At 46.2% G+C, this 23,779-nt stretch overlaps 1 protein-coding gene across 2 annotated transcripts in view; it reads right to left on the bottom strand.

Moving 5' to 3' along the window:
• The window catches only part of TTC23 (tetratricopeptide repeat domain 23), a 95,256-nt gene that overhangs the window by 31,315 nt on the left and 40,162 nt on the right, over positions 1–23,779 (bottom strand). For both annotated transcript variants that reach the window (XM_081831579.1, XM_031033518.2), the window contains exons 7-9: positions 18,672–18,777; positions 6,955–7,082; positions 2,476–2,625 (exon numbers count right to left, since the gene is read on the bottom strand). In XM_081831579.1, the coding sequence (XP_081687705.1) occupies positions 2,476–2,625; positions 6,955–7,082; positions 18,672–18,777 (384 nt within the window). The remainder of the gene's footprint in view (positions 1–2,475; positions 2,626–6,954; positions 7,083–18,671; positions 18,778–23,779) is intronic.

Raw genomic sequence — 23,779 nt, 5'->3', positions numbered from 1 at the left:
AAAAAAAACTAGGCACCACCCATGTTACCAAACCTGATGCCTTCTGCCACAGATTCAGAAAAATCGTAAAAAGAGAAGAAGGCTCAACGCATAGGGCAGCCCACTCAGAACTAAAGTTAATTTCTTTTGGTTTGGTCAGTTATGTTACTTAGAGGTTCCCAGGTTTTCCCCATTTTAAAACTAATTCATGTAATGAAAACACAACATGACAAAATTTATGAGATGCATCTAAAGCAGTAAGAAAAGGAAAAGTCACAGCCTAAAATACTGTCTCAGTAAAAATGAAAACAAATGAATTCAATTCCCAATTCAAAAAGGAAAAACTCCAACAAAGTAAAACAAAATAAGTCATGAGAAAAGAAATAATAAAGATAAAATCAGAAATTAGTGAAACAGAATAGGAAGGCTATTGACCTATGGAGTTTGAAAAATTGACAAAATAGACAAACCACTAACTAACTGAGTCAATGAAAAAAGTGAGGAAATCCAAATATAAAATGAAGAAATTACAATGGGAAGATAACTATGAAAAAAGTGGAAATTTTAAAAATTCATGAGATTACTTTGCAAATCAATCTAAAAATGATAGTGAAATAGATAAATACAGTTTACTAAAATGACCTCATCGGAGATAGAAAGCTTCAACAGAGCAATTTTTTATAGAGAAATAGAGAAGATTGTCAAGAAATTTCCCACCATTCAAATTAGCACCAGACCTAAAGAGTTTCACAGGGGGTACAAACCTTCAAAGGCTAGATAGTTTTAGTGCTGCATAAATTCCTTCAGGCATAGAAAATAAAGGTAAACTTCCAAATTATTTTTATGAAGCAAATATAACATTGTTACTTAAACAAATATCACTTACCAATACTGGTGCAAAAAATCCTAAAATAAATGTTAGCAAACAGAATCAACATTGTATTGAGAAAATAGTTCAATATGACTAAGGGGATTTATTTCAGGAATGCAAGGTTGGTTCAATATTATAATAAAATATACCATATTAAGTGATCTAACAATAATCATATGATTATTTATTTCCATTGATGCTGAAAAACTCTTTAATAAAATCCAGCACTTATTTCTAATAAAAAACACTCATGAAAATAGAAATTGATGGATATTTCCTTATCATGATAAAATATATAAACCTTAGTCCAAAGCCAGCATCTACTATATGAAGAATCACTAGAGGCATTCCCACTAGGATCAAAACAAGAAAAGGATGCCTATTATCTCTACCCTTACTTATTATTGTACTAGAGGTAAGAGTCAGTGCAATTAGACAAGAGAAATCAATTAGAGTCATAAGAATTGGAAAACAGAAAGTAAAATTATTTGCAGATGATGTAATAGTACACCTGAAAAACCTGAAAGAACTAATGCTCAAATTAACTCAAAGAAGAAAAGAATTAAGCTAGCAAAACAAAAAATAACAGAGAGAAACCAACAGTTTGCACACACACACACATATACAGTCAAAAGGTATAAGACTAGATAAAACTCCATTATAACAGCATTAAGGAAGAGGAAATGCTTAGAAATCTGCCTAATAAGAAATGTGCAGAACTTATATAGGAAACACTTTAAAATGTGCCTGAATGATACATAAGTAGACATGAACAAATACAAAGACATCCCTTGTTCTTGGGTAGAATGACTGTACATGATAAAGATGTCAGTCTTCCAGAAGTTTATAAATAACGCGATCCTCCAAAAAATACCACCAAACTTCTTATGGAGCTAGACAAGTTGATACTAAAATTCATGTGGAAAAATAAATATGCAAAAATGTCTAGAAAACCTGATACCCTAGGGAGATAAAAAACCATGAGGGGAGTCGAGTCCTACCAGCTATTAAATCATGCTATGAAATCTCTATAATTAAGACAATGAGGCACTGGAATTTGAATAAACAAAAAGACAAATGGAAGAGAACAGAAATCCAGAAATCCACTCAAGTATATATAGAAGTGTAGTACATGATGAAAGTGTTCTCTCAGATCACTGGAGCACAGATAGACTCTTTAATAAAACGGTGCTGGGCAACTAGGTAGCCATTTGAAAAAAAGATAACATTAGATCCTTACCTCACACCTTCCACACAAACAAACCCCAGATTTTAAAGAAACAAACATAAATACCAGAAGAACACACACAAGAATTCAAGAATTCCTCCATAAACTGTACAAAAAAGAGTACAATAAAATAAAAGATGGATAAACTGCCCTAGGCAAAAACTTGAAAATATCTGCATGGTAAAAAATCATTGATAATTCATTTAACAACATATGTGTATAATAGGATGACTATATCGTTCTTCCAAAAAGTGTTGGCTTAGCTTGAGTGCAAAAGTGACGTCATCTTACTTAAATTAGCCACTGATAAAGTTTCATTTAAAAACAGCATGGTGGAGGGAGAGAAAGCTCCCCGTGGGGAGAGTTTTCTCCACGTTAGTACTGGCTCCAGCTTTACCTTCTTCAGTTTCTTGTGGGCCCCACTGTGGTTCCCCTGAGCCAGGTCGGCCCCACCCAACAGCCGGTAGGTCTCCGCCACCTCGGGACTGAGATCACCAAACATGTCCACTTTGGCTTCCAGGGACTCTCTCAGGATTGAGGATGCTCTCTGTGAAAGGAACAAAGGTTAAAGTTTGGTTAGAAACTTCAAAGGCTGATAAAGATCAACGCCCCTTAAGGCTGGGTGGCTCAGTCGGTTAAGCGTCCCACTCTTGGATTCGACTTGGATGTTCTCTCCCTCTGCCCCTTCCCCGACATGTGCGCACGCACTCTCTCTCTCTCTCTCAAAAAAGAAAATGATGTAACTGATGTGTATTTTCACTTTTCAGGGATTGGGTTTGGGTAGTGTCTCATGAACTGAGTCTACTTTTCTCTTTAAACAGGACACGGGAAATAGCATATACGGGGGCAGGGAGGTGTTAACCATGGAGACAGAATGCATGAAGGACACCTGGAGAACGAAGCCACCTCAGGTATTACAGGAATTCATTTTAGCTGAGTAGTAAGAACAGAAGCTAACATGTATCGCATCCTTTAGGTGCCAAGAACTGCGCTGAACAGTGTACCTGCCTGAGCTCATTTAATTCTGTCTCCTTTAGATAAGTACAGTGTTAATCCTCACTGTCCAGAGGAGGAAACTGAGGCACAGAGCAGTCGGAAACTCACTCAGGATCAGACAGTTCCCCAGTGTTTGACCTAGGATCTGAATTTGGCCCATAATTTTAATCCTTTTCAGTTGCAGGCTCTTTTTTCTTCTGCGCACAGTGACGTTCTTACGTAAGTGAAAATTAGAGTTTCCTGGCAATTTATGTACTTACAAAACATCCAGAATATATTCCAGGCGTTTCTATTTCTCATAAGAAATAGTTTAGGAAACCAAAAGCAAACATTCTAACATGGCAAAAAAAAATTAAATATATTTGACATTTTGTGTGGTTTATCGGATTTATTTACACCAATGTGGAGTAAAAAACATGAGTTGGTCAGAAACCAGGATCTTCTGACATTAATCTCTTCAGTCAGACCCCAAGACGTACAGAGGGAAAGTCCTGCCTGTCCATCCCCCACATTTCTTCTGAACTTCTTCCATGGCCTTGTGCTTTCATGAAAGCATGACTATGGCAATGGAATACAAATGCTGAATTTGAGAGCCAAATAAGGCTGGAACCCGTTAAAGGGCTTCCCCCACCAAACAGTCCTGAAGGCATCCTGATAAGCGCTCCACGGGCAGAAGGAGCTGACAAAGCTTTACTCAGTTTATGGGCAATAATATGAGTTAAGTGCTAGGGGTGGGGTGTGGAACAGCGAAGGCATTGATAAGGCAGAAACAATTTCTTTGTGGAAAGATGAAACACCCTAGGAGCAGAGAAACTGTAAATTGTGAAGTGTGTGACCCACCTTGGTGCATGGGGAACCTGCCTGATACTGAAGCCCAACCCCCAGCATCTGTGAGCAAGGATTTGGCAAGGTGCAGGTGCTGGGCTTGGCAACTTGTCCATGGAAACTGGTCGTCAGGTTTTGAGGAGCCGATGATGGAAAGAAGAGCCGACTCTTTTTGCTAAATGAGGCTTTCAATGCCATTTCTAGCCTGGTGGGGGAAACTAGAGAGAGATGTGCATGAACTTGAATGGCAGGTGGAGATGGCAATGGAAGAGATGTCACATGGGTGGAAACAGAGATGGCGTCAGTCTGTGAGAAGTAGAACAGTGTAACGGACAGGAATGAAGGAAAAATAGGACCCGGGTGGGCTGAGGAGAGGGTGCGTGGGAAACTGGGAGCCCAGGGGTGAGGTGGGAGAAGGGCAGGGCCAGTCGGTGGGCTCATCTGACTGCAGCACAGAGAGTAGGAAGGGGAGCGGGGGGGAGATGAGGCAGGAGTTGCAGGCAGGGCTGGTGGTTGGTGGAGGGCCTTCATGCCAGGCTCGGGAGTTTGGATGGGGAATAAGAAGCTGGAGAAGGTTCTTGAACAGAAAACTAGAAGAGAAGCCCCACACAAGTGTCTTAATCTGTGGCAGAGTGACCTTCACTTACATTTTACCTTAAAAGTCATTGTCCTTCCCAAAGATCACCTTCCTGCTAGCACAGGGCTCTAGCCCATGTAGGGGCAATGACCGCATCTGGGGTGGTCTGAGCACAGAGCCCTGCTCATGCCTGGGACTGTCCTCGGGCCCAGCCTTGTTGGCCACCTGCGAGAACCCACAGGGAGAGGGCTGCAGCCAGGGTGAGCACTGTGCAAGGCTGCCACGTCTGGTTGGGTGGGTTGTGTCACGCACAAGGACAGGAGAGCGAGGACAGCTGAAATCCAGCCTGTGTGCCGCTCTGTAAGCAATGTGCTCTGGCACGAGGGGCATCCACCTGAGGAAGAGGCAGCTTTTTCTATTCTTACCAGGGCACCAGAAGGGCTGGCAGGGGACAGAACGAAAAGAGCCAGTTTGCTAAAATCTCTGAGGGAGGTAAAGGGGAGCAAGGTATATCTCTAGTTCAATACCACTGATTTGGGTGACTAAGGCAAGGGAGGTGAAGTGTGGCATCAATGACAGATACCAGGGCAGGAAGCCAGACAAAAACGGGGGAGAGGGCGGATGCCCTGTGGTAGCCAGAGTAGTCAGGCAACCCACAGCCAAGCATCCACCCACCCATCTGCTCATGGCTCCCCACCGGGAGCAAGAGGGTCCCTGCTCTCACGGAATTCGGTCCAGTCAGGGGAGAGATGGTACACATCCACACATAACTTACTATTCTTATTATATTGTTACGTTATTCCTATACCGTGCTTATCATATTTTTTAATGAGAGAGCGAGCGAGTGCATGTGTGGGAGGGGTAGAAGGAGAAGGAGAGAGAGTCCCAAGCAGACTCTGCGCCCAGCATGGAGCCCAACTTGGGGCTCGAACTCATGACCCCAAGATCATGACCTGACCCGAACCAAGAGTTGGATGCTCAAGCCACTGTGCCACCCAAGCGCCCCTTATCCTATTATTATGTCAAAAAGGATTCTATACAATAATGGGAAGAATCTAATGAAGACTGGGGAAAGGAATTAGGCAAGCTGATGAGTCCTCAAAGATGGATCTGCATTCGCCAGGTGATCAGTGAGGAAGAGCCTTCCAAGAGCAGGAAATGAAAGCTGACACTTCCTGAAAGTGAGGATTAGAAAAGGCCAATGTGGCCAGAACAGATTGGGGGGTGGGGGGGAATAAGACCGGAAATGTCAGCAGAATCCAGATTGCGTTGAAGGTATTGTGAGACATACAGGATTCTGATTTATTTTAAGGGCACTGAGAAGCCATTGGAGTAATTTGAAAATGGGGGTTCACTGACCAGATCTGCATTTTGAAAAGATCACCATCACTTCCTTATTCAGAATGGATGAGGAAAAGGCAAGAGTGGAAAAGGCAGCTGGGGGACCAGAGTCTGTTCGAGTGGTCCAGGCAGGAGGTGATGACTAGCAGAGGTGGACATGATAACCAGTACATTCTGGAGGTAAAAGTGACTGCTGAGCTGGAAGGTGTAAGGCATGATGTGGGCAGACTCCTCTTCTCCCCCTCCAGACTTCTGACCTGAGCGCTCTCCATAGAACTTCTCCAGATATTCTAGAAGCTGAGGCCCCTGGAAGGCCCCTCTCTACTTAGTTGGGTGATCCAAAAAAATATGGAAACTCCATTTGTTATGGTTACTGCAGTCCTACTTTGGCCTGATGAACATGGGTGCATCTAGATTAAAAACTCACGTTCCTTAAGCTCATATCAATTGAGAGAAGGGTGAGGGGTTAAGGGCTAGGGCAAAGCTGTAGGGGAGGTCTACAGAACAGCAGAGGAAATACAAGCTTTTCATCTCAAGGATTTGCCTTGATAGGTTAAAGTTGAAAAAAAAATCTATATAAATTAAGCCACAGCAAGTGGCTTTCTGGTAACTGTTAGGCTTTGCATGGAATAAGTTCCCAAGGGTTTAATTGCCAGTGAATGTAAACTCTGGGTCTTGTTCCATTTTTACAAACCATAAGAAAAGCATGCTTGTCTGGTTCAATGGACCTTGAGCTGTAATTTCTGTGCTGTGTAGCTCTCATTAGATATGTAAATTCCTTCCATAACCCAAAATAAGGAGAGAGGAATCAGGCCCGTTAACTGCCACCCTCAATCCTAGCCAGAACCACAGGCTGTGAGAAGCAGGGTTTGCCCACTGGGTTTTCAAGGTTTCTAGCCCTTTAGAATCCCTTGTGGGCAGTGGGGGGCCATGTCATCTACATTCTTATAAATAGTTTTCATTTCCCAAGACTGAGTATCTGGGAGCTGCCTAAGAGAGGCCACCTGGGTTTATTTATCCCTATCCCTATGGGAGCCTGGTACATGCCTGAGGCTTAATGGATGCTTGCAGGGTGAAGGAGTAGCACTTCGGATATTAACTCATGTAAACAGTCAACTCTGGGCCAAACTCACTTACCTCTTTTTGTCCAGTGACTTGTAGAAAATGGCAATAATCATCTTGAATTGAAAGAAATTTGGCTTTTCCCGTCCCTTCAGCATCCTTAAGATTAGCCATGCTCTCTTGAAAATACTTCTCGGCCACATCTGAAGAAAAGCATCAAAACAACATTTGAAGATCGCTTGCAGAGTTGAAATGGAAGCAGGATAAATATGCTTTTAGCGGTGGTGAACTATTTGAAAATAGTATTTAGACAAGAGGACCTAGTTAATGTGCCTGTTTTTCAGAAAAGATTTAGGTCTCAGAGGGATACAACAATTTCCTTTCCTTGGTTTTCATACATTTTAGCTCTCCCAGCAATACGGTAAGCAAAGCTAATGCAAATGGGGAAAATATTCCCAGACCTGAACACACTGGTAACGTTTTCAGGTTGATTAACCATTAATTCTTCCTATAACTGTGGTTGCTGCCCACTGAGGGTATGGCTTCAAGGATCCACTTACTTTAATGGACTCTGTTATCTTAGAACCTAGTTTTACAACATTAAAATTTGGGAAAATATGGCTGACATGCCACTGAAGGAAGAAACCCGACCATTCCAAACACATAAACATACTGGTCATAATATAATGGACATATTTTTAAAGGTATGCCAACCTTGAAAGCACGAAAAGGAAAACCTCAGGTATAGAAAATGAAGAAGGAACTAGAAGCTGGAGCATGGTCCATGAGGGTATTAGAAAACAGGTATATTCTATAAGGATGGGGACTAGAGATGAGGCCTGAGGACTGGGTGTGGTAAGAAGATGGAATAGAACAACAAGCCAGTGTGGTAGGCAACGTTCTAGGATGGCACCATATGCCCCTCACCTTTGTCTAATCCCTCCCCTGTGATGATGGGTGGAATTTGCCGATATGATGAGATATTACTCCTGTGATGAGGTTTTGTGATATGACATGGTTGAATTTAAGAAAGTGAGATTATCCCTTGGGCTTAACCAATTCACCTGAGCCCTTTAAAAGCCGAGTTTTCTCCAGTCGGTAGCAAAAAAGGCAGCCAGAGAGATTCAAAGCATAAGAGGGATTTGACAAGGAGGTTCTCCATTGGTGAGATGGAAGGAACCATGGTGTAAGGACCCAAGAGTGGCCCGTAGATGCCGAGAGAGGTCCCTGGCCAATAGCCAGCAAACAAATGGGGATTTCAGTCCTACAACCGAAAGGAAGTGAATTCTGCTAATAATAGGAACGAATTGGGAAAAGGACCCCATGCTCCAGAGGAGAATGTAGCTGGCCGACGGTTTGCTTTTAGGCTGACAGCTTGATTTCAGCCTGAGCTCGATTTAAGCCAGCCTTACAGGGCTAGACTTCTGACCTACAGAACCGAGTTAATAAACGGGTTTAAGCAATCATCATTGGTTATGCAGCAGAAGAAAACTAACAGTCGGGAATCCCTACAATGGAGATAAAAGCAATTGTATTGGTCTGAGGTGAGGCCCCATGGTTGTCCCACCAGAGGCCATCCATGGCTAGAAAAATAGCATCTAAAACGGGGACACCATATATGGGGCAGGCACACATGTGAAGTCTGAATCTACAACAACTACTTGGTTTGGAAATTCTGAACCGAGAAATTAACTAGGAAGGAGTCTGAAACTGGAGAAATCACAGGGCTCCAGCATAGGGGTCAGCAAAGTTCTTCTGCGAAGGACCAGATGGTAAATATTTTAGGCTTTGGAGGGCACATGGGCTCTGTCTCAGCTATTCAACTCTGCTGTTGAGGCACAAAAGCTTCCATAAATGAATGGTAACACACAAATGAATGAGCGTGGCTGCATACAGTGGCCAACTGGACATTTCCTCTTGGAAATCTCACGTGCATCATGTAGCGCAAATACATATGAGCAAAAAGATAAAACATAATCTTCTGCTTCTTTCATTTCCTCTGCATTGGCTTATTTCCCCTTTATCACCTCCAATTTTGTATTTGTGCATCCTTGCTATTTTCTTGATTAGACCAGCTAGTATTTTCTCTATTTTAATACCTTTTCCAAAGAATCACCCCTTGAATTCATTTTTCTCATACTGTGATGTGAGTGCCAGGTGCTTCCAAAGAGGCCCGTATGAAAACAGCATTCCAGAAGTCACAGAGGAACAGAAATTGGGTCAGCCTATGCAGAGAGGGTGGTTGTTCCTGAGGCTGCACTCGGGAGATTGCCCGGGTTCGGGCTCTGGCTCTGCTGCCTAGTTCTAGCTGTGTAAGGACTAGATCTCAAAGCCCTCATCTGACCTCAAAGCCCTCATCTGAAAAGGGGGAACATAACACTAGCGCCTTCTTTATAGGGTTGTTGTCAGGAGTAAATGGGTTCATGCATATAAACAACTGAGGACATGCCTAACACCTAGTCTGTGCTCAATAAATGGTTATCATTTGAATTCAGGGACAGCTTTGAGGATTGTGGTTATGGACCTCTCTCGCCCATGCAAGGCTGACCAGGAGGGACATAGGAAGCAGAGGTGGACATTGAGACATTAACAGGACGGAAGCACTATGAAAAGAAGAGTGGTCAAAAGGCACAGAAGACTGGGCTCATCTGCACCTCAGGCACACCTCGAGAGTTTTGAGAGCATCTGAAACTCACCCTGAGCATGCTGGGTCTCAAGAAATGATTCAAGTATACTCCATGTGACCTGTTTTAGAAAGGAGACACCTGAACAGTGTGTCTATCGAATCTAGTCAATCAAGAGAAAAGTTAGGTCTGAGAACAAGTAAGTTTCATTTCTCTGCAAGATTTACTTTGCTTGGAACCTAGGCCGTTGCTGGAAAGAAGCAGGAATTCTGCTGTGAGGTGAAGTCTTCTGGAGAGGTCTCAGTGCCCACTGCCCCCCGAGTTTGTAGCGAGACAGAAGTTGATTGAATGGGAGTCCCCTGCTCCTTTCTTTCAATGGGGGTCTGTTCACTGCTAGACCAGCAGGTGGACTTCTAGGTTATTTACTCAGAATTTTCTCGTGGTAGGAGAAAATTCTGCCAAGTAGAAAATGTCTTTACTTGTAGCGGACTCACGGGAGAAAGCATTACAGATTTAATGCGCAAACTAAGTATCAATTTTGGCTACTTTGATAATCTCATGACAGCAAACGTGGGGATGATGTGGCATTTATTTTGTTGATTTTATAAGCATTACAGAGATGAACATTCCAGGTCTAAAAATTAACAAGGATATTCAGGAGTGGAGTACTCTTGCTATTTTAATTTTCTGTCTAATTGGGAATTAACCAAAGAATGCAACTGAGCCCTTCTTTAAGACTAGAGATCTTTCATGAGTCTCAGCCTTGTTCCCCTGAGATGAGCCCTTACCATAAAGACTGGCAGATGTCAAGCGTGTAGGAAGGAACTGGGGCTGGACAAGCAGGGACTGAGTTTCCAGACCCTCGGCTTTGGCAGAAGTGGTGCCCTACTCAGATAGAGGAGGAGGCAAAAGGGATGGGAAGCATTTCCCTCGCCTTCCTGAGTAAGGAGCTGGTCTCTCAGACACAGGAGGACACAGCTGCACTCGATACCCTTCTAGCCCCATGTCCTGCTACCTCTTGGTATCCCTTCCCCCAGCAGTCACATGCTGACCAGCTGCAGGTCCCCTAGACCCGAGTGCCACCTACTCCTTTCCCTTAGCGTAGCTGATCTCACAAAGATGCTAGGAGAGAGGGAGCTGCTTGGCCTAACTCAAACCAGTGCATAAATGGCTCAATCTCTAACGCAGGGAGGCCTATTCATACTTTCCAAAGAGGATGCTTGTTAGCACACATGGATTTCTGGAAGAGCGAGTGAGAGTGAGGGAAGAAGGAAGGGAGGGGAAGGGAGGAAGGGATTTATTACTGACACAAAGGCAGCAGGGTTACTGAAGTGAACACAAACCAGGGGTGGTGGTGGACGTCGGAGATGGGCCCTGCCCCGGAGTCTGCCCTCTGAAGGTGCTGCCTGCAAGGTCGCTGGTCAGATGGGGTGAGGGTGGGGGAGGGGTTCTCTGACGGTTGTTGGCCCATGTAAGTTGGCCACATGTCAGGCATCCTGTCAGGGCCCTTGTAGATCAGAAGAGCCTTGAGTCTGGGAACCGAGGAAGGTATTGGGCATCCACTGTGGGTGCCTTCCCTGTCTCTAAATTTGAAACTACTTTTATCTTTACCTGGGATACAGGAAAACTCCTTTACTGTAAGACCCTGATGTACTTCCCTCACCTAACCCCCAAATCAGGTTTCTGAACTGGGAGCCACATGATCTGTCTTCACGGGGAGAGCAAATCTGTCCTGTTACTACAGCTAAGGAGTGACTCCCTGATGAGCAGTTTGTTCTTCTGGGGGTGGGCACCCCCCTGGAGGTCCATGGTGGACAAATGATTTCCAGAGAGATGGAAGGTCAAGCAGGGTGAGGAGATGCCACGCCCCAGCACGGACCTGGTGCCCTGAAGCCGGGTGTGGGTTCACACAGAGCCAGCCGTTTCAGTGAGCTCACAATGGCCACCCCCAACTTTGAAAACCGCTTCTAGAATCATCTGCAACCTGATGCCTGTGGCCTTGGCAGAAGATGAGGTCATTTTCTAAAGCTCAGAAGCATGACTTAGCTTGTGAATCTGAGCCCCGGTGGCACAGGTGTCCCAAGGCCATGGGTCCCCTCCCGTTTCCACTGCAACACAGTGCTGAGGCTGTCTGTGAGTGAGCGCGAGGGCCAAGTGTGGCCCAGTGGGCAGGGGGGCTTAATGTCTCCTGGAGGCCCTGCCGGACTCTGTTTGGTTCTATGTTCATATACAGGCAAAAACAACAGCAACAACAAAAACAAAAACAGGCTTCGTTCAAAGAGCAAGAGGAATGCGGGGTTACACATTGACATGCTGGAGGTTAAGAGGCTTTTAATTAAAACAAGTTCCAGTAACTCTGGGCTCATTTTCCTGAGGCCCAAAGTCCTAAGGCAAGAGCTGAACAGTGAGGGCAGCTTTCATTAAGAGGGAGGCCTACGTGTACAATGTGACGATTATCTTTTGTTAACAGTCTTGGGAAAGAGTCTGTAGCATGTACTCACAGCAAAAGCATTAAGGACCGCAGGGAATTTAGCCTGACATTAACCCCAGAGGACCTCCGTCACCCAGCAAACAAACAGACTGGACCCATTTAGACCCTGCTGGGGGCTGCCACAGGCCCTGCACAGGCAGCTGCCCCGAGGCCACCTACCAGCCCTGGTGGGAGTGGGGGCGCTGAGGGGGGTGAGGACTTAGGAAGCCCAGGTCAGGCTCTGTCCTCACCTCAGGGCCTTTGGTGGTCCACACGGAGACCCTCTTTGGGAAGAACACTTTCAGGCCCTGGACACGGCTTCTGGGAGAGGCACACCTGCTGCTCACTAGCTGTGTGATCCCAGGAAGTCCGAGGCCATCTCTGGGGGGCAGGTTTGCATCAGTAGCGTGAGGCGACCAAGATGGCGGTAGGCTGGGTGAGGCTTGAGTGGGAGAGCATGTATGAAGTGCCTGCACAGTGCCAGGAACCCACAGGCCCAGTAAGGGGCTCGGTCACCATGGGGATCTGCCTGCCTCCAACATCCCTGCCACCAGGAAGCTGACCCCATGCCTACCTCCCCACCACTCACAGTCCCACCCACGAGTGGCCACCCAGGGGTGGTCAGGTATCCAGCAGCCTCCAGCCCCTGTTACCTGTCTTAGTGAAGTATATATGTTTTCCAGAAGCTGCCCTAAAAACCCTTTTTGCAGCCAAGTCAGGGTATAAATAACATAGGTTTTTCTGAGAAGTTCTGAACACAAATTATTAGCCAGTAGAAGAGTGAAAAACGGGTATCACAGAGGGCATGTACTTCATCTTCCCTACCAGAGGAGTGAAGCCACAGACTTTGTTCTCAGACACAAAGATGAAAGGCAGTTTGTAAGCTAGGCTTGATGAGGTTTCAGTTTGCCCCAGGTTGTCCCTTCGTGAAGAGAGACCAACAGCACAGACTTGGAGAGAGGAAGAGGCCACCCCTTCTAATCCTCTGCTGGCCCCAAGAGCGGCCGACCCTGCAGCCCCCACCTGTCCATTCTATGGGCTCCCTGGACTTCTGGGACAGTGTCACTCACTCTCCAGGTCTGGAGTGGGCTAAGTAGTCTGTGCCTGGCCTCTAAGCCTTGCTTTGCCTCTACCTTGCAGAGTGACCCCGGACACGCCCTGGCCCTCAGTCCTTTAGATGGGATGCGCAATAAGGTACCTTCCAGAAGTTTCTGAGACTGGGCCCTACTAAAGATGGTGGGAGACAGGGTAAGGGTTCTTCTCTGGCCTCACCCAACTTGCTCTCTGCAGCTTCCCCTTCCTCACCTGGCCTCTAGAGCACAGAGCAGGCGTGGATGCTGACATCTGCTTGCGGAGCTCAGAGGCAGGCCAGGCTCAGGCTGGCTGGGCATTTTGTAGCAAGAAATGGGCCTTGCCTAGGAGCTGAGGAAAGGTCTCTCAGAGCACACGGGGCTCGAGGGGGTTTGGGAAGGCTGAGGAGGAAGGAAGATGGAGAGGGAAGAGTGAAGAGGAAGGGAGAGAGGTGGGTAGGTGTGGCCAGCCATGGCTTACACTCATTTCCACCAGCAGGGCTGTACCACAAACCCCACCCAGAGGCTCCCCAGGCTGGAGGTGGGGTGAGGGAGCCAGCTGGGGCAGCTGAGGAGGGCCACGGGCAGGTGAAGGCCACCTGACTGTGGCTGCTCCCGGGTGGCCAGGTTACCACCGTCAGGAGTCCATTGGAGCTGGGCGTGTGCGTGTTCCAGAGCCTGTCTGACTTCGTGTCTCCGTCGGACACACAGGGCCCAAGGAGCATCGATAACCCAGTGGACGGGGAGTGGGCTGGGGGTGGGGTAGGACCCAGCAGAGGGGCAGGCTGAGAAGGCAGGCCACAGGAGGAAGAGTTGAGAAAAAGGAGGATCATGGAGGTATATAAAACATGAGACTCCCTCAAGAGGCAATGCCTAGCTTCAGGTACTTCTATATTTTACGTCTACTATGCAAAATGTGGGAGATTAGGATAAGTGGGGGCCAGGGAAATATGTATCTTTGTGCATGGGGAATTACAGCTTGGGAATGCACCCACGCTCATGAGTCTGGCTCCTATAGCCAGGGATCCCACCCCCGGCCCCCAAAGCTCTGCCAGGGCCCCTTCCATCCTGCTGGGTCCGGACCCTACAGAGCCCAGGCTGTAAATGGAGCCACTTCCAAACAAGGCTGCCTGTGTGCTCGGCAGCCTCTGCCTCTCAAAGGTTTACACTGAAATGTACTTGGCTTCCGCCCATTTCATTTTAATATCCTTTAGGAGAAGAGTTATGAACGCAAGGCCAGTGGCCTGAACACTTAGCAGGGTTGGGAGAGCTGTTAATACCAAGTTTGTCTATGGCCGCTCCGGGAAGTGGGCCAGGCTCAGGTTAGTGACATTCCAGGAGCCTGAATTGGAAGTCCTTATGCAATCACAGTCCTTCGTGACTTCTAGGGCAGTTTTGTCTGCATAAGGAATGCAGGAAAGGCACAGGGCAAAGGGATTCGCTTGAGCATGGAGCCTGAAACATGCTAGCTTCTTGGCCAGTGGCATTTTGTTTGTCAGAGGGCAATGCCTTCAATGGGCATTTATCGAGCAGGCTATGGAGAATCCCCAAATGGGAGATTTTTCTCATTAATGATTCTTAAAAAAAAAAAAAAATCTGTACTCTACACAGACAGGTTTAAGCACAGGGAAGCCGAGCTGAGGTCCCCATGCCTGTGGATTTCCATGGCATTGGGTGGAACATGCAGATTTGCTCCCAGGGGATCTGGCTGGGATTACTATACTCAAAGTCACTAAAGTCCAGATCACAGTCCTGCCGTCCTGGGGGAAAGCCAGCCAGTGTGTGTGTGTGTGTTTGTGTGCGTGTGTGTGTGTGTCTGTGTGTGTGTTGCGGGGGTGGTCTCCCCTTAGCTCCCCTTAGTTGTCAGACAAAGATAAGTTCCAAATTCCCTCCTTTCCTTTCTCCTTGCTGGAGGCAGCAGAGGCCTGGGTGGGTTTCCCTCATTCCCACTGTGGGGGGCATTGGCCTGTGAGGGGGTCACAGAGAGATGACTAGAAAACCCAGGCTCCCTGAAAGACGGTGGGAATGCGCCCGCCCACTCCCACTGCAGCTCCTGGCTGGGCAGGGCCCAGCTCATTCCTGCTTCCAAAGGCACCCTGACTCCATGCCTGTAACATGGGTCCCCTCGGCCCACACCACACTTAGGTATCGTGGGTAAGAGTCAGAACAAACTCTGCATCTCACGATGCCGGATGATCAGTTGATTTGCCACAGCCTTTTCCATGTTCGCCACCAAGGGAACCAGGATTCTGACAGATGCAGTTTTCAAACTGGTGAACACAGTAGGAAGAGTTTGGGGTTTCTCCTTGCTTGTGTTTGTTTCTAACGTGCCCATTTAGACGGCTTGAGGCCTTAGGGACGGGGGCTGGGGCTCGTCTCTGCACCTGTTCCCAGGATTCATGTTGCTGCCCGACAAGCAGCTGTTCTGATCCCACGGTTTCACTGCCCAACCTCACTTAGCACTCACTCGCCTTTAAGGCTTCAGTAAACTATCTTCCTAATGGCATCAAGGTGCAAGCCATTTCCACCGTCTTCTGATACGCAGAAGCTGAGCCCGAGAAGGGCTCATCTAGAGGCACCCTACAGACGGAGAGGGACTATGTCCTTTTTGGGTAGAGCAATAAGTAGACAGAATATAGATGGATGGACCGGGCAGGGATGGGGAGCTGGCTGTGTTGGCTCACTTGTAAAATTCAGGCTTGTGAAAAGGATTAAGTGACCACGTGTGTGACAGTTCCAGCATCTGCAGACAAGGCCAGCTCGATTCCTGCTACTAATTGTTACTAGTAAAGCTATGCTTACCATGATTCCTGCTGTCTACGTTTCTAGCAACCAATCCACTAAGCCTCAAGCAGAAGTGACCCCCTTCCCTAGTCTGTAAAGCCAACTGCAGCTCCCTGCTCCTGGGGGGAAGTTTTCTTCTATCTTTACACTCCTCTTGTAGTTCAAATTCTCACTGGCAAGGCAGCTTGCGGGGTTCAGGCTGCCAAAGACAGAGGAGGAACCGAGAGCCCGTGTGTGTTCCTGGACTGGCCCCTGCCCCCTGGCTCTCCCAACCCATCTCTCCGGGCGGCCTCCGCTTTTCTAGTCCTTTCTCTGTCCCAAATGCTGCAGACTCCTCGGCGGGCCTAAGGGGGTGGAGGGTGGTGGGGCAAGGAAGGAAAGGTGGTGTTTACAGACCTTTTAATGTAACAAGGAGGTCGAGAGCCTAGGTTCAAATCTGCTAATCCCTGGCTATGCGCCCCTGGGGAAATTGCCTAATCTCTCCGTGCCTCTGTTTCTCCACCAGAAACTGGAAGTACTTATACCAACCTCATGGAGATGTTGTGAAGATTAACTGAGTTAATAAATATAACTGGTTAGAACCATGCCTGTATGAACCATGTAAGTAAGCATTAGCTGTTACTACCATTATCACTGTGTGAGGTCATTAAATTCTCACAGATCTTATTACGGTATCACTGTCATTCTCAATTTATAATACCCACACTATATTTAGACTAAAAAATATAAATAAAAATATAGGTATATATATATTTGGATTGTCTGATTCTGTGAGTCATGCAAAGCAGAGTGGTCTAACTTTGCAGTTAGAGGGAAAAACATTTCAGGACACAAGTTCTATCAGTCCTCACCCAATCCATACATTTTTTAACTAGCTGAGATGCTGGCAAATGGGAATCCCTCTAGGCATAGAGGGTCTTTGGGCCTTGGTTTCATAGCTGTTTGGTATTCTCTCTCTTTTTTTTTTTTTTTTTTTTTTAAAGAGAGAGAGACTGAGAGAACAAGTGGAAGGAGGGGCGAGGAAGAAGCAGACTGCCCGCTGAGCAGGGAGCCCGATGCAGGGCTCAATCCCAGAACCCCAGGATCATGACCTGAGCCAAAGGCAGCTGCTTAACTGCCTGAGCCACCTAGGCGCCCTTAGCTGTTTGGCATTCTCTTGGGAATACGCAAGGCTCCCCGATCCCTACCCTACCAGTTTAAATGCTCAGAACCCTCTGGTTGTCTGAAACCCATGAGGCCCTGAGGAAAACAGGAAGGTTCTGACAAGCATTCATCATACACCCACTCTCCGGGTCAGAAGTTATAGGTCTGGCCCTCACACTGGTTTTGACCCAGAGTCTGAAACATATTTGAGCTAGTTAGCATCAATTACACATAAAAATCTAGATTTCTGCCTTCTCTTGAAAAAGCAGATCTGCCATAGAAGCCTGCCTTCCACTTGATGGTAATGGGCTAGAGTGAGAGACTGTTACTCACTTTCCATAGGGTATGGCTTCTCCACTTTGCTACAGTCCTCAGCACTCCGTATTGTCTTGCTGCTGCTACCGTATTGTCATGACTGTCTGTGTCACTCACACGGCTTACTTGGTTCCTACAGACATGTAGATTTGTGACTCCTGCTAGTCTAGGGATTTCCGTCAAACCTGCATTGGCATCTTAACTGTCTCAATAGCTGGGACTGGAAGGTTCTTTTCCCCCCATTAAAGAAATTTTAAGCCCCAATAAGCTGGTCAAAAAACTGCTAGCTTTTTGAAGGCTTTGAAGTTGATTGTTATATATGGAGTGTTCCAGAGAGAGGGGATCTGAAAGTTTGCCGGCCTTCTCTCTCTACCCCTAGATAGGTTGCTCCAGCTCTGAAAAGGTGCTCAAAGCTCCAGGAGACCAGAAAGAGGAGTCTGTAAGGTGGGATGGACAGATGGATAAACTCCAAAATCCCCTTCACCAGCTCCTCTCTGGACTTGAGCCCCTGCCTGGCCTGGGGATCTGTGCAGACCAAGCTGCTCATAGAGGTGCCCCCTTCATCTTCGCCTACCCACCAGCCTCTACATTGTAGCCCAACTCCTGCTCCCTGAACCTCAATTATTCTGGATCTCAATTTTAGGCTTGCTGGCACATTGGACCTTATTTTACTATAGTACACGATTATTTTTATCTGATATTTTGGAATATACCCCTAGGTCTTCTTCATGAGTTATACTCTGTTTCTGAATATTCTGAACCCCCCCCCCCAAAAAAAGTCACTGGAATGTGTGTTCTCCATCAACAGAGGCATACTGTATGCTCAGAGTCCAGAATGGTGGGTTAAAGAACTCCCCAAGCTCGCTGCTCTACCTATTACATGGGGCTAAGAAAAACCATATGAGTCATAAATGGCAACTTCCTCTTGGACTCCTGAAACCATGTAAGTTCATCCTGATGGAAAGCCCAGTGCTGTGAAAGTCTGTGGGCTGGGGTTCTGACAAGCCAGATCTGTTGCCACAGTAGCTCCACAACAATCTTTAAAAATAGATCACCTTTGAAAGCGGAGCATTTTTTCCTGTAAGCCCAGCATGGATTCTCTGGGGCTCTTAATAGCTCCGTTTGGAGGAAGATTCACTGGATTTGAAAGTAAAAGATTAGAGAAAGGCCGAACAGGACAGACGCCAAAGGACACTGTCGAAGCTAAGGGAGTGGCACAGCTACGAACGGCCACATAAAGCCTCCAAAGCTCTCCAAGGGGCCTATGTCCCAGCTCCAGTCACCTGCCGTTCTGTCCTAAAGGCAGCTGGTCACAGACCCAGCCAGGCCTGCGCAGACGGGCAGCGAGCAGGCAGTGAGCCCCGCCCACAGAAGGTTTGCGCTCACCGTGGTGTTCGGTCCTCCCAGAAGCGATGGCAGCGTGGGCGACAAAATGTGCGGAGACTGCTGCCTCCTCTTGGGAGGGGCCTCTGCTCAGCACGATGAGATGCGCCTGTCACCAGGGAAAGAAGAAACACGTTCGTTTACCTGCTTGGCGGCAGCAATAGAGAACTAACTGTTCTTGCAGCGATAAGCAGAAAGCCAAGGAACTTTCTAGCCAGCTAGACAATATGATTTATGTGGAAGCACAGTCGATTCTTAAGAGACCTGGATCTTAAAGGCATCGTGAAGTGGAGAGGGAAAGGCTGGGTCCAGATGGCGTGAAGCTGTGACCAGGGCACATCGCTAAGTAAATCATGTAAAAGTCTCTGCTCCTAGGAGTGTGGTAGTGTGCTGTCAGCTGAGGGGGCATGGGGAGGCGGGGAGGAAGGTTTCAAGAAGGAAGGAGATGGGTTACCAGGAAGTGGGCGAATCTAGCCCCCTGCCGGCGCTCAGCCCAGAAAGGGGGACCCCCCCGAAGGTGTTCGCAGCCTCCCCAGTGCCTAATCCACCAAGCCCATTGGCCTGCACCCTCTTCAAACTGGCCCATGGGGCTGCCTGAGCACAAAAAACAGCTCAGTTCCTTGAAAATAAAACCCCATTTAAAATTCTTTAAGAGGAAAAAAAAAAATAAAACCTATGATCCTGTGAATATAAATAACAGTCCTCTCAAATAAAATGCAAAATACGTCTCTCCAAATAAAAAGATAGAAAATAAAAAATAAATGAGAAAATAAAGCTATATTCATCTGACTGTGGACATTGAAAGTTTAAAAAATGCTGTTAGTAATAGGTTTATATTCATTCAATAAACACATAATTACTGATCGCCTATAGCAGGAGGGGCCCGGTCTAGAAAGTGTGGGCAGTAGGGAAGGCACGGGAAGTGAGCATGACGTCATACAATGCACTAATGCGAGATGGTAGGTAGTTCGCAATTAATTGCCAAAAGGATGACAGAAATACTGAAATATCACGAACCTAAAGGAGAAACGCCAGACTGGGATAGGCAAGACATACTAACAGCAACTAAGATTTCTTTCTCATTTGTGGTATCGATTTTAATTTTCTTAATTTTTTTAAAAAGATTTTATTTATTTGTCAGAGAGAGAGAGGGAACACAAGCCCTGGGGGGTGGGGGGGGGGCGGGAGCAGCAGGCAAAGGGAAAAGCAGAGTCCCCGCCAAGCAGGGAGCCCGATGCGGGACTTGATTCCAGGACCCTGGGATCATGACCTGAACCAAAGGCAGATGTTCAACCGACTGAGCCACCCAGGTGTCCCAATTTTCTTAATTTTTGTTATCCATGTTTTGTAGATGAGAAAGCTGAGGTTGCAGAATGGGTGACTTGCCCAAGACAGCTCACAGCTAATAAAGGATGGAGATAAGACTCTGACCTTGATACTCTGACTTCAGATTTGCTTTTTATTCTGCCCTGGCCCCTGGTGGCAGACATCACTAATTAATGCCAGCATACTCTGCACAGCCCCCAGGAGCTATGACTGATCCATGGGATCTGGCCTAGGAGATAAAGCCATACAATTATACTTTTTAGTCCAGGGCTGCCTGGGTGGCTCAGTCGGTTAAGCGTCTGCCTTCGGCTCATGGCATGATCTCCAGGTCCTGGGATCGAGCCCCGCATCGGGCTCCCTGCTCTGCGGGGAGTCGGCTTCTCTCTCTCTCTCTCCCTCCTTCTGTCCCTCCCCACTGCTCCTTCTCTCTCTAATAAATAAAATCTTAAAAAAAAAAAAAAAAAGAACTTTCTAGTCCAGACCAAACAGTGAGATGGCAAAGACATAGAGACTTGGTCCCCTGATGATCAGCTGAACCCATTTCTGAGCTGATAATCAGGGTAGACGCTAGACTGTCACCTCATTTGTCATATTTAAAATCAGCTGAGTTACTAGCTTGGCTTTTTATGATAGGGGCTACTCCAAATCAAGATTGCTGGTCATAACTTTAATTGTTGTGTTAGAACAACCAGAATTTCATATTCATAAATGCTAACAATATCCTCTGTTTTAGAACTACTTTTCTTATTATAGGATATAAATAAATATATAAATTGAACAAGTAATTTCGGCGACCTCCCAATTAGTCATTATTCTCAGTATGGCCTGAAGCTCTGACTTGAAATGCTTTTCAAATAATGCACACTCCAAAAAGTAAAGATAATTGGAGCCACAGGGATAGAGTCAAAGCATCACACGGTCAGGGTTTGCAGAGAGGAAAAAAGAGAGAGGAAAAGCCTGACCCACCCCAAATGCAAACTGAATCCTGTTTACTTGGGGTTTTCCCCTGGCTAACTATCTCCACAATCCACCACTGGGGAGAACACCCAGCGATGCAAGAAAAGATTTAAATCATACTGTTACAAAGACTTTTAACACATACAGTACTTTAGATTGATTAAAACCCAAATTCAAATTTAAAAAAAGATTTCCTATGTAGTTTCCACTCGGTATTATAATTCAAGGCAATGTAAATGATAGATGTCTACCAAAATTATTTTCAAATTAATAATCACACGTTCTGAAAGTTCTGTAGGTTGCCTTTTGCTTCTGGAGACAGGAAGCAAAATCTTCCAAGAGCGAAAATGCTCACGATATCAAGAAAGTGGATCCTGAGAGCTTAAGGGGATCTGAATTTCACAAAATTGTCATAACCTCAACATTTTTCTGTAATTAGTGAGATACTAATATAAGCAAACATTTATTATTCATTTTTCAGAAACTCCATCCCTGATCTAATTTATATTTGATGTTCTTGAAGCTTCTAAAAACCATATGCTGGTTTAACATTGAGGGAGTTGGGGTGGGGGAGGAAAAGGGAACCATGATGTTTAAAATGTGCAAGATTAGCATCTCATTGATTCGGTAAAATTAAATTCAGTTTAATTTAATGCAGTCCTTTACCTTCATTTTTAATTGCTTTCTACAAGCCAGATTATGTCCTTCATCACACTTGGGGCCTTAACATAGCTTATTCTCTGCTACCTCTGGATCATGCAGCTGACAGACCCCCTTGCCCTATCACGTCCTGCCTCCATCACATCCATGCAATTTCTAGTCCTCTCTCCACTCCCCCCTTCTCACTATCCATCCGCCCCCTCCTGCTATCTCTTCCCTTCCTGGCTAGCTCGGAGCTCACCACCCCTCACTGTTGATATAAAAAAAAAATGTCCTAAACTTCACTGAGGCATTATTTCAAATGGTGAAAAAGGGGAAATCATCTAAATATCCATGAGAAGGGGAATGAAATATTATGGTTTATTCATAGGAGGATTGAACTCTACCTAGGTATACCTACATGGTTACATTTCAGAAACATACCAGTGAGGGGAAAAGTAACTTACAAAAGGTTGCAAACATCATGGCACCACTGAGTTTTAAGTTTCTGTTCTGAAGCAAAAAACCCCCCAAAAAACCCTTTCATTCCAAATAGAATCTTCCATGTTCTCTAAAGTACAGAGCAGGTAAGAGTGGAGCTGCTCTCCCTGAAGCAGGTGGAGAGGGCCTAGAAGTTCACCCAGCTGCACTCACCCAGCTGTGCCCACCCAGCTGCGCCCTAAAGACCCTCCATGGAATGTGAGGGCTCCGGAGGATGCAGACTGAGAACCACAGCTCAGCAGGGAACAGGAGGCCCCCTTAGCAAGTAAGTACAAAGGCAGTTGACAAAGCTAGTGATTAGATTACCCAATTCGCCAAACTAAACCACTGTTCACGATTCTGGAACAACACTCTGTTTGCTAAGAGAATATAAATACCCCTGTTGTATACATCTGAGAGCATTTAAGGACTAGTTGTTAGTGTTAACAGAATTACAGGAGCTAGGCTTGCCTCTCTGGCTTTATGCAGGAGCCCAAGTAATGGGCCCCGCTGGGGATCTGTGGCTTGACTACACTCGCTCCTCATTATTTATTAATCTCCCAGGGCTCAAATCTCTCCTCCCGTTCTTTGTTGTCTTCAGTATCTTATGGTTATATGTTTATCAACTGTCATCTTGAGGCTGAGAGGGAGCGTTTAATATTCCTAAATCTCTTGAGCTGTTAGCGTGTTGTACTGGGTTAATAACAAAAACCAAAACCAAACCTTTAATATCCCATATTGAGCAAGGCCCTTAATTGAAAAACCTCATTCACCAGATGAACCACCTCCAGTCCTGCCAAGGTACAGAGCAGCTGTTGCCTTCTGGTCCTTCTGCGTGTTTTTGGGGGAAACCACCGAGTCCACAGCGCCAATCCAGCTGTCAAGAACTGGAGCTGGCAGACTCTTATCGAACTGAGCCTGTCCCCTTGGATTTGCAAAATGTGTAATAGCTCTTGAAGAGAAAACTTGATGACTAGTAAAAAGGATGTTTCTATTTATGCAAGCAGACCCCATCATGTGAACACTCAACTTAAAACATGCACGGTTCTGACGGCAGAACCCCAGCTCTTGGCAGGAGGGAGGGACAGATTCTTTTCCCATTTGGTAATAAGTAGGGGATCACTGACTCCGAGAGAAATCTCCTCTCCCATAGCCAAGCAGAGAGTACACAAGTCACTCAAGGAACATTTGTGGACCTAAACTGGGTCTCTTTACCCTGGGGACATGAACACTCATGGGGAAGGCAAGGTAAGCCTCCAACTCAGTAACTGCCAGGATCTCTTTGTACAGCTGAGGGCTAGCACTGGAGAGGACAGTGGGAAGGCGGAAACTCACACTGATTCAGCACCTTTTGTCAGGCGTGGTGCTACGTGAATTATATACACCAGCTCGCTTAGTCGCGGAAGGAGTGGTTAAGAGTGATGTCAACAGCCCAATTGATAGATGGGAAAATGAAGCATCCAGGAGATCAAGCAACTAACTGAAGGTCATATAGAGGGGTCCCTGGTAGGACAGGGATTCAAACCAAGGCCTGTGATTCCCAGTTGCATCCTTTTCTAGTCTAACATCTGGTTTTTAAGAGAGTTGAATTTACAGAACGATGATTTTCTAATCAACATAATGAAGTATTATTTGAGAGTCAGAGAAGTAGTTGCTAGGTAGTAGGTTCGGCCCAGAAGTTGAATGGGCTGCCTAGGGGGAGACCGGGC

This window comes from Leptonychotes weddellii, chromosome 9, assembly GCF_054177405.1.
Source record: "Leptonychotes weddellii isolate Sample4059 chromosome 9, ASM5417740v2, whole genome shotgun sequence".
Lineage (NCBI taxonomy): Eukaryota > Metazoa > Chordata > Mammalia > Carnivora > Phocidae > Leptonychotes > Leptonychotes weddellii.
The sequence above is the reverse complement of the archived record's forward strand: the minus strand, read 5'-3'. Positions and strand labels throughout refer to the sequence as shown.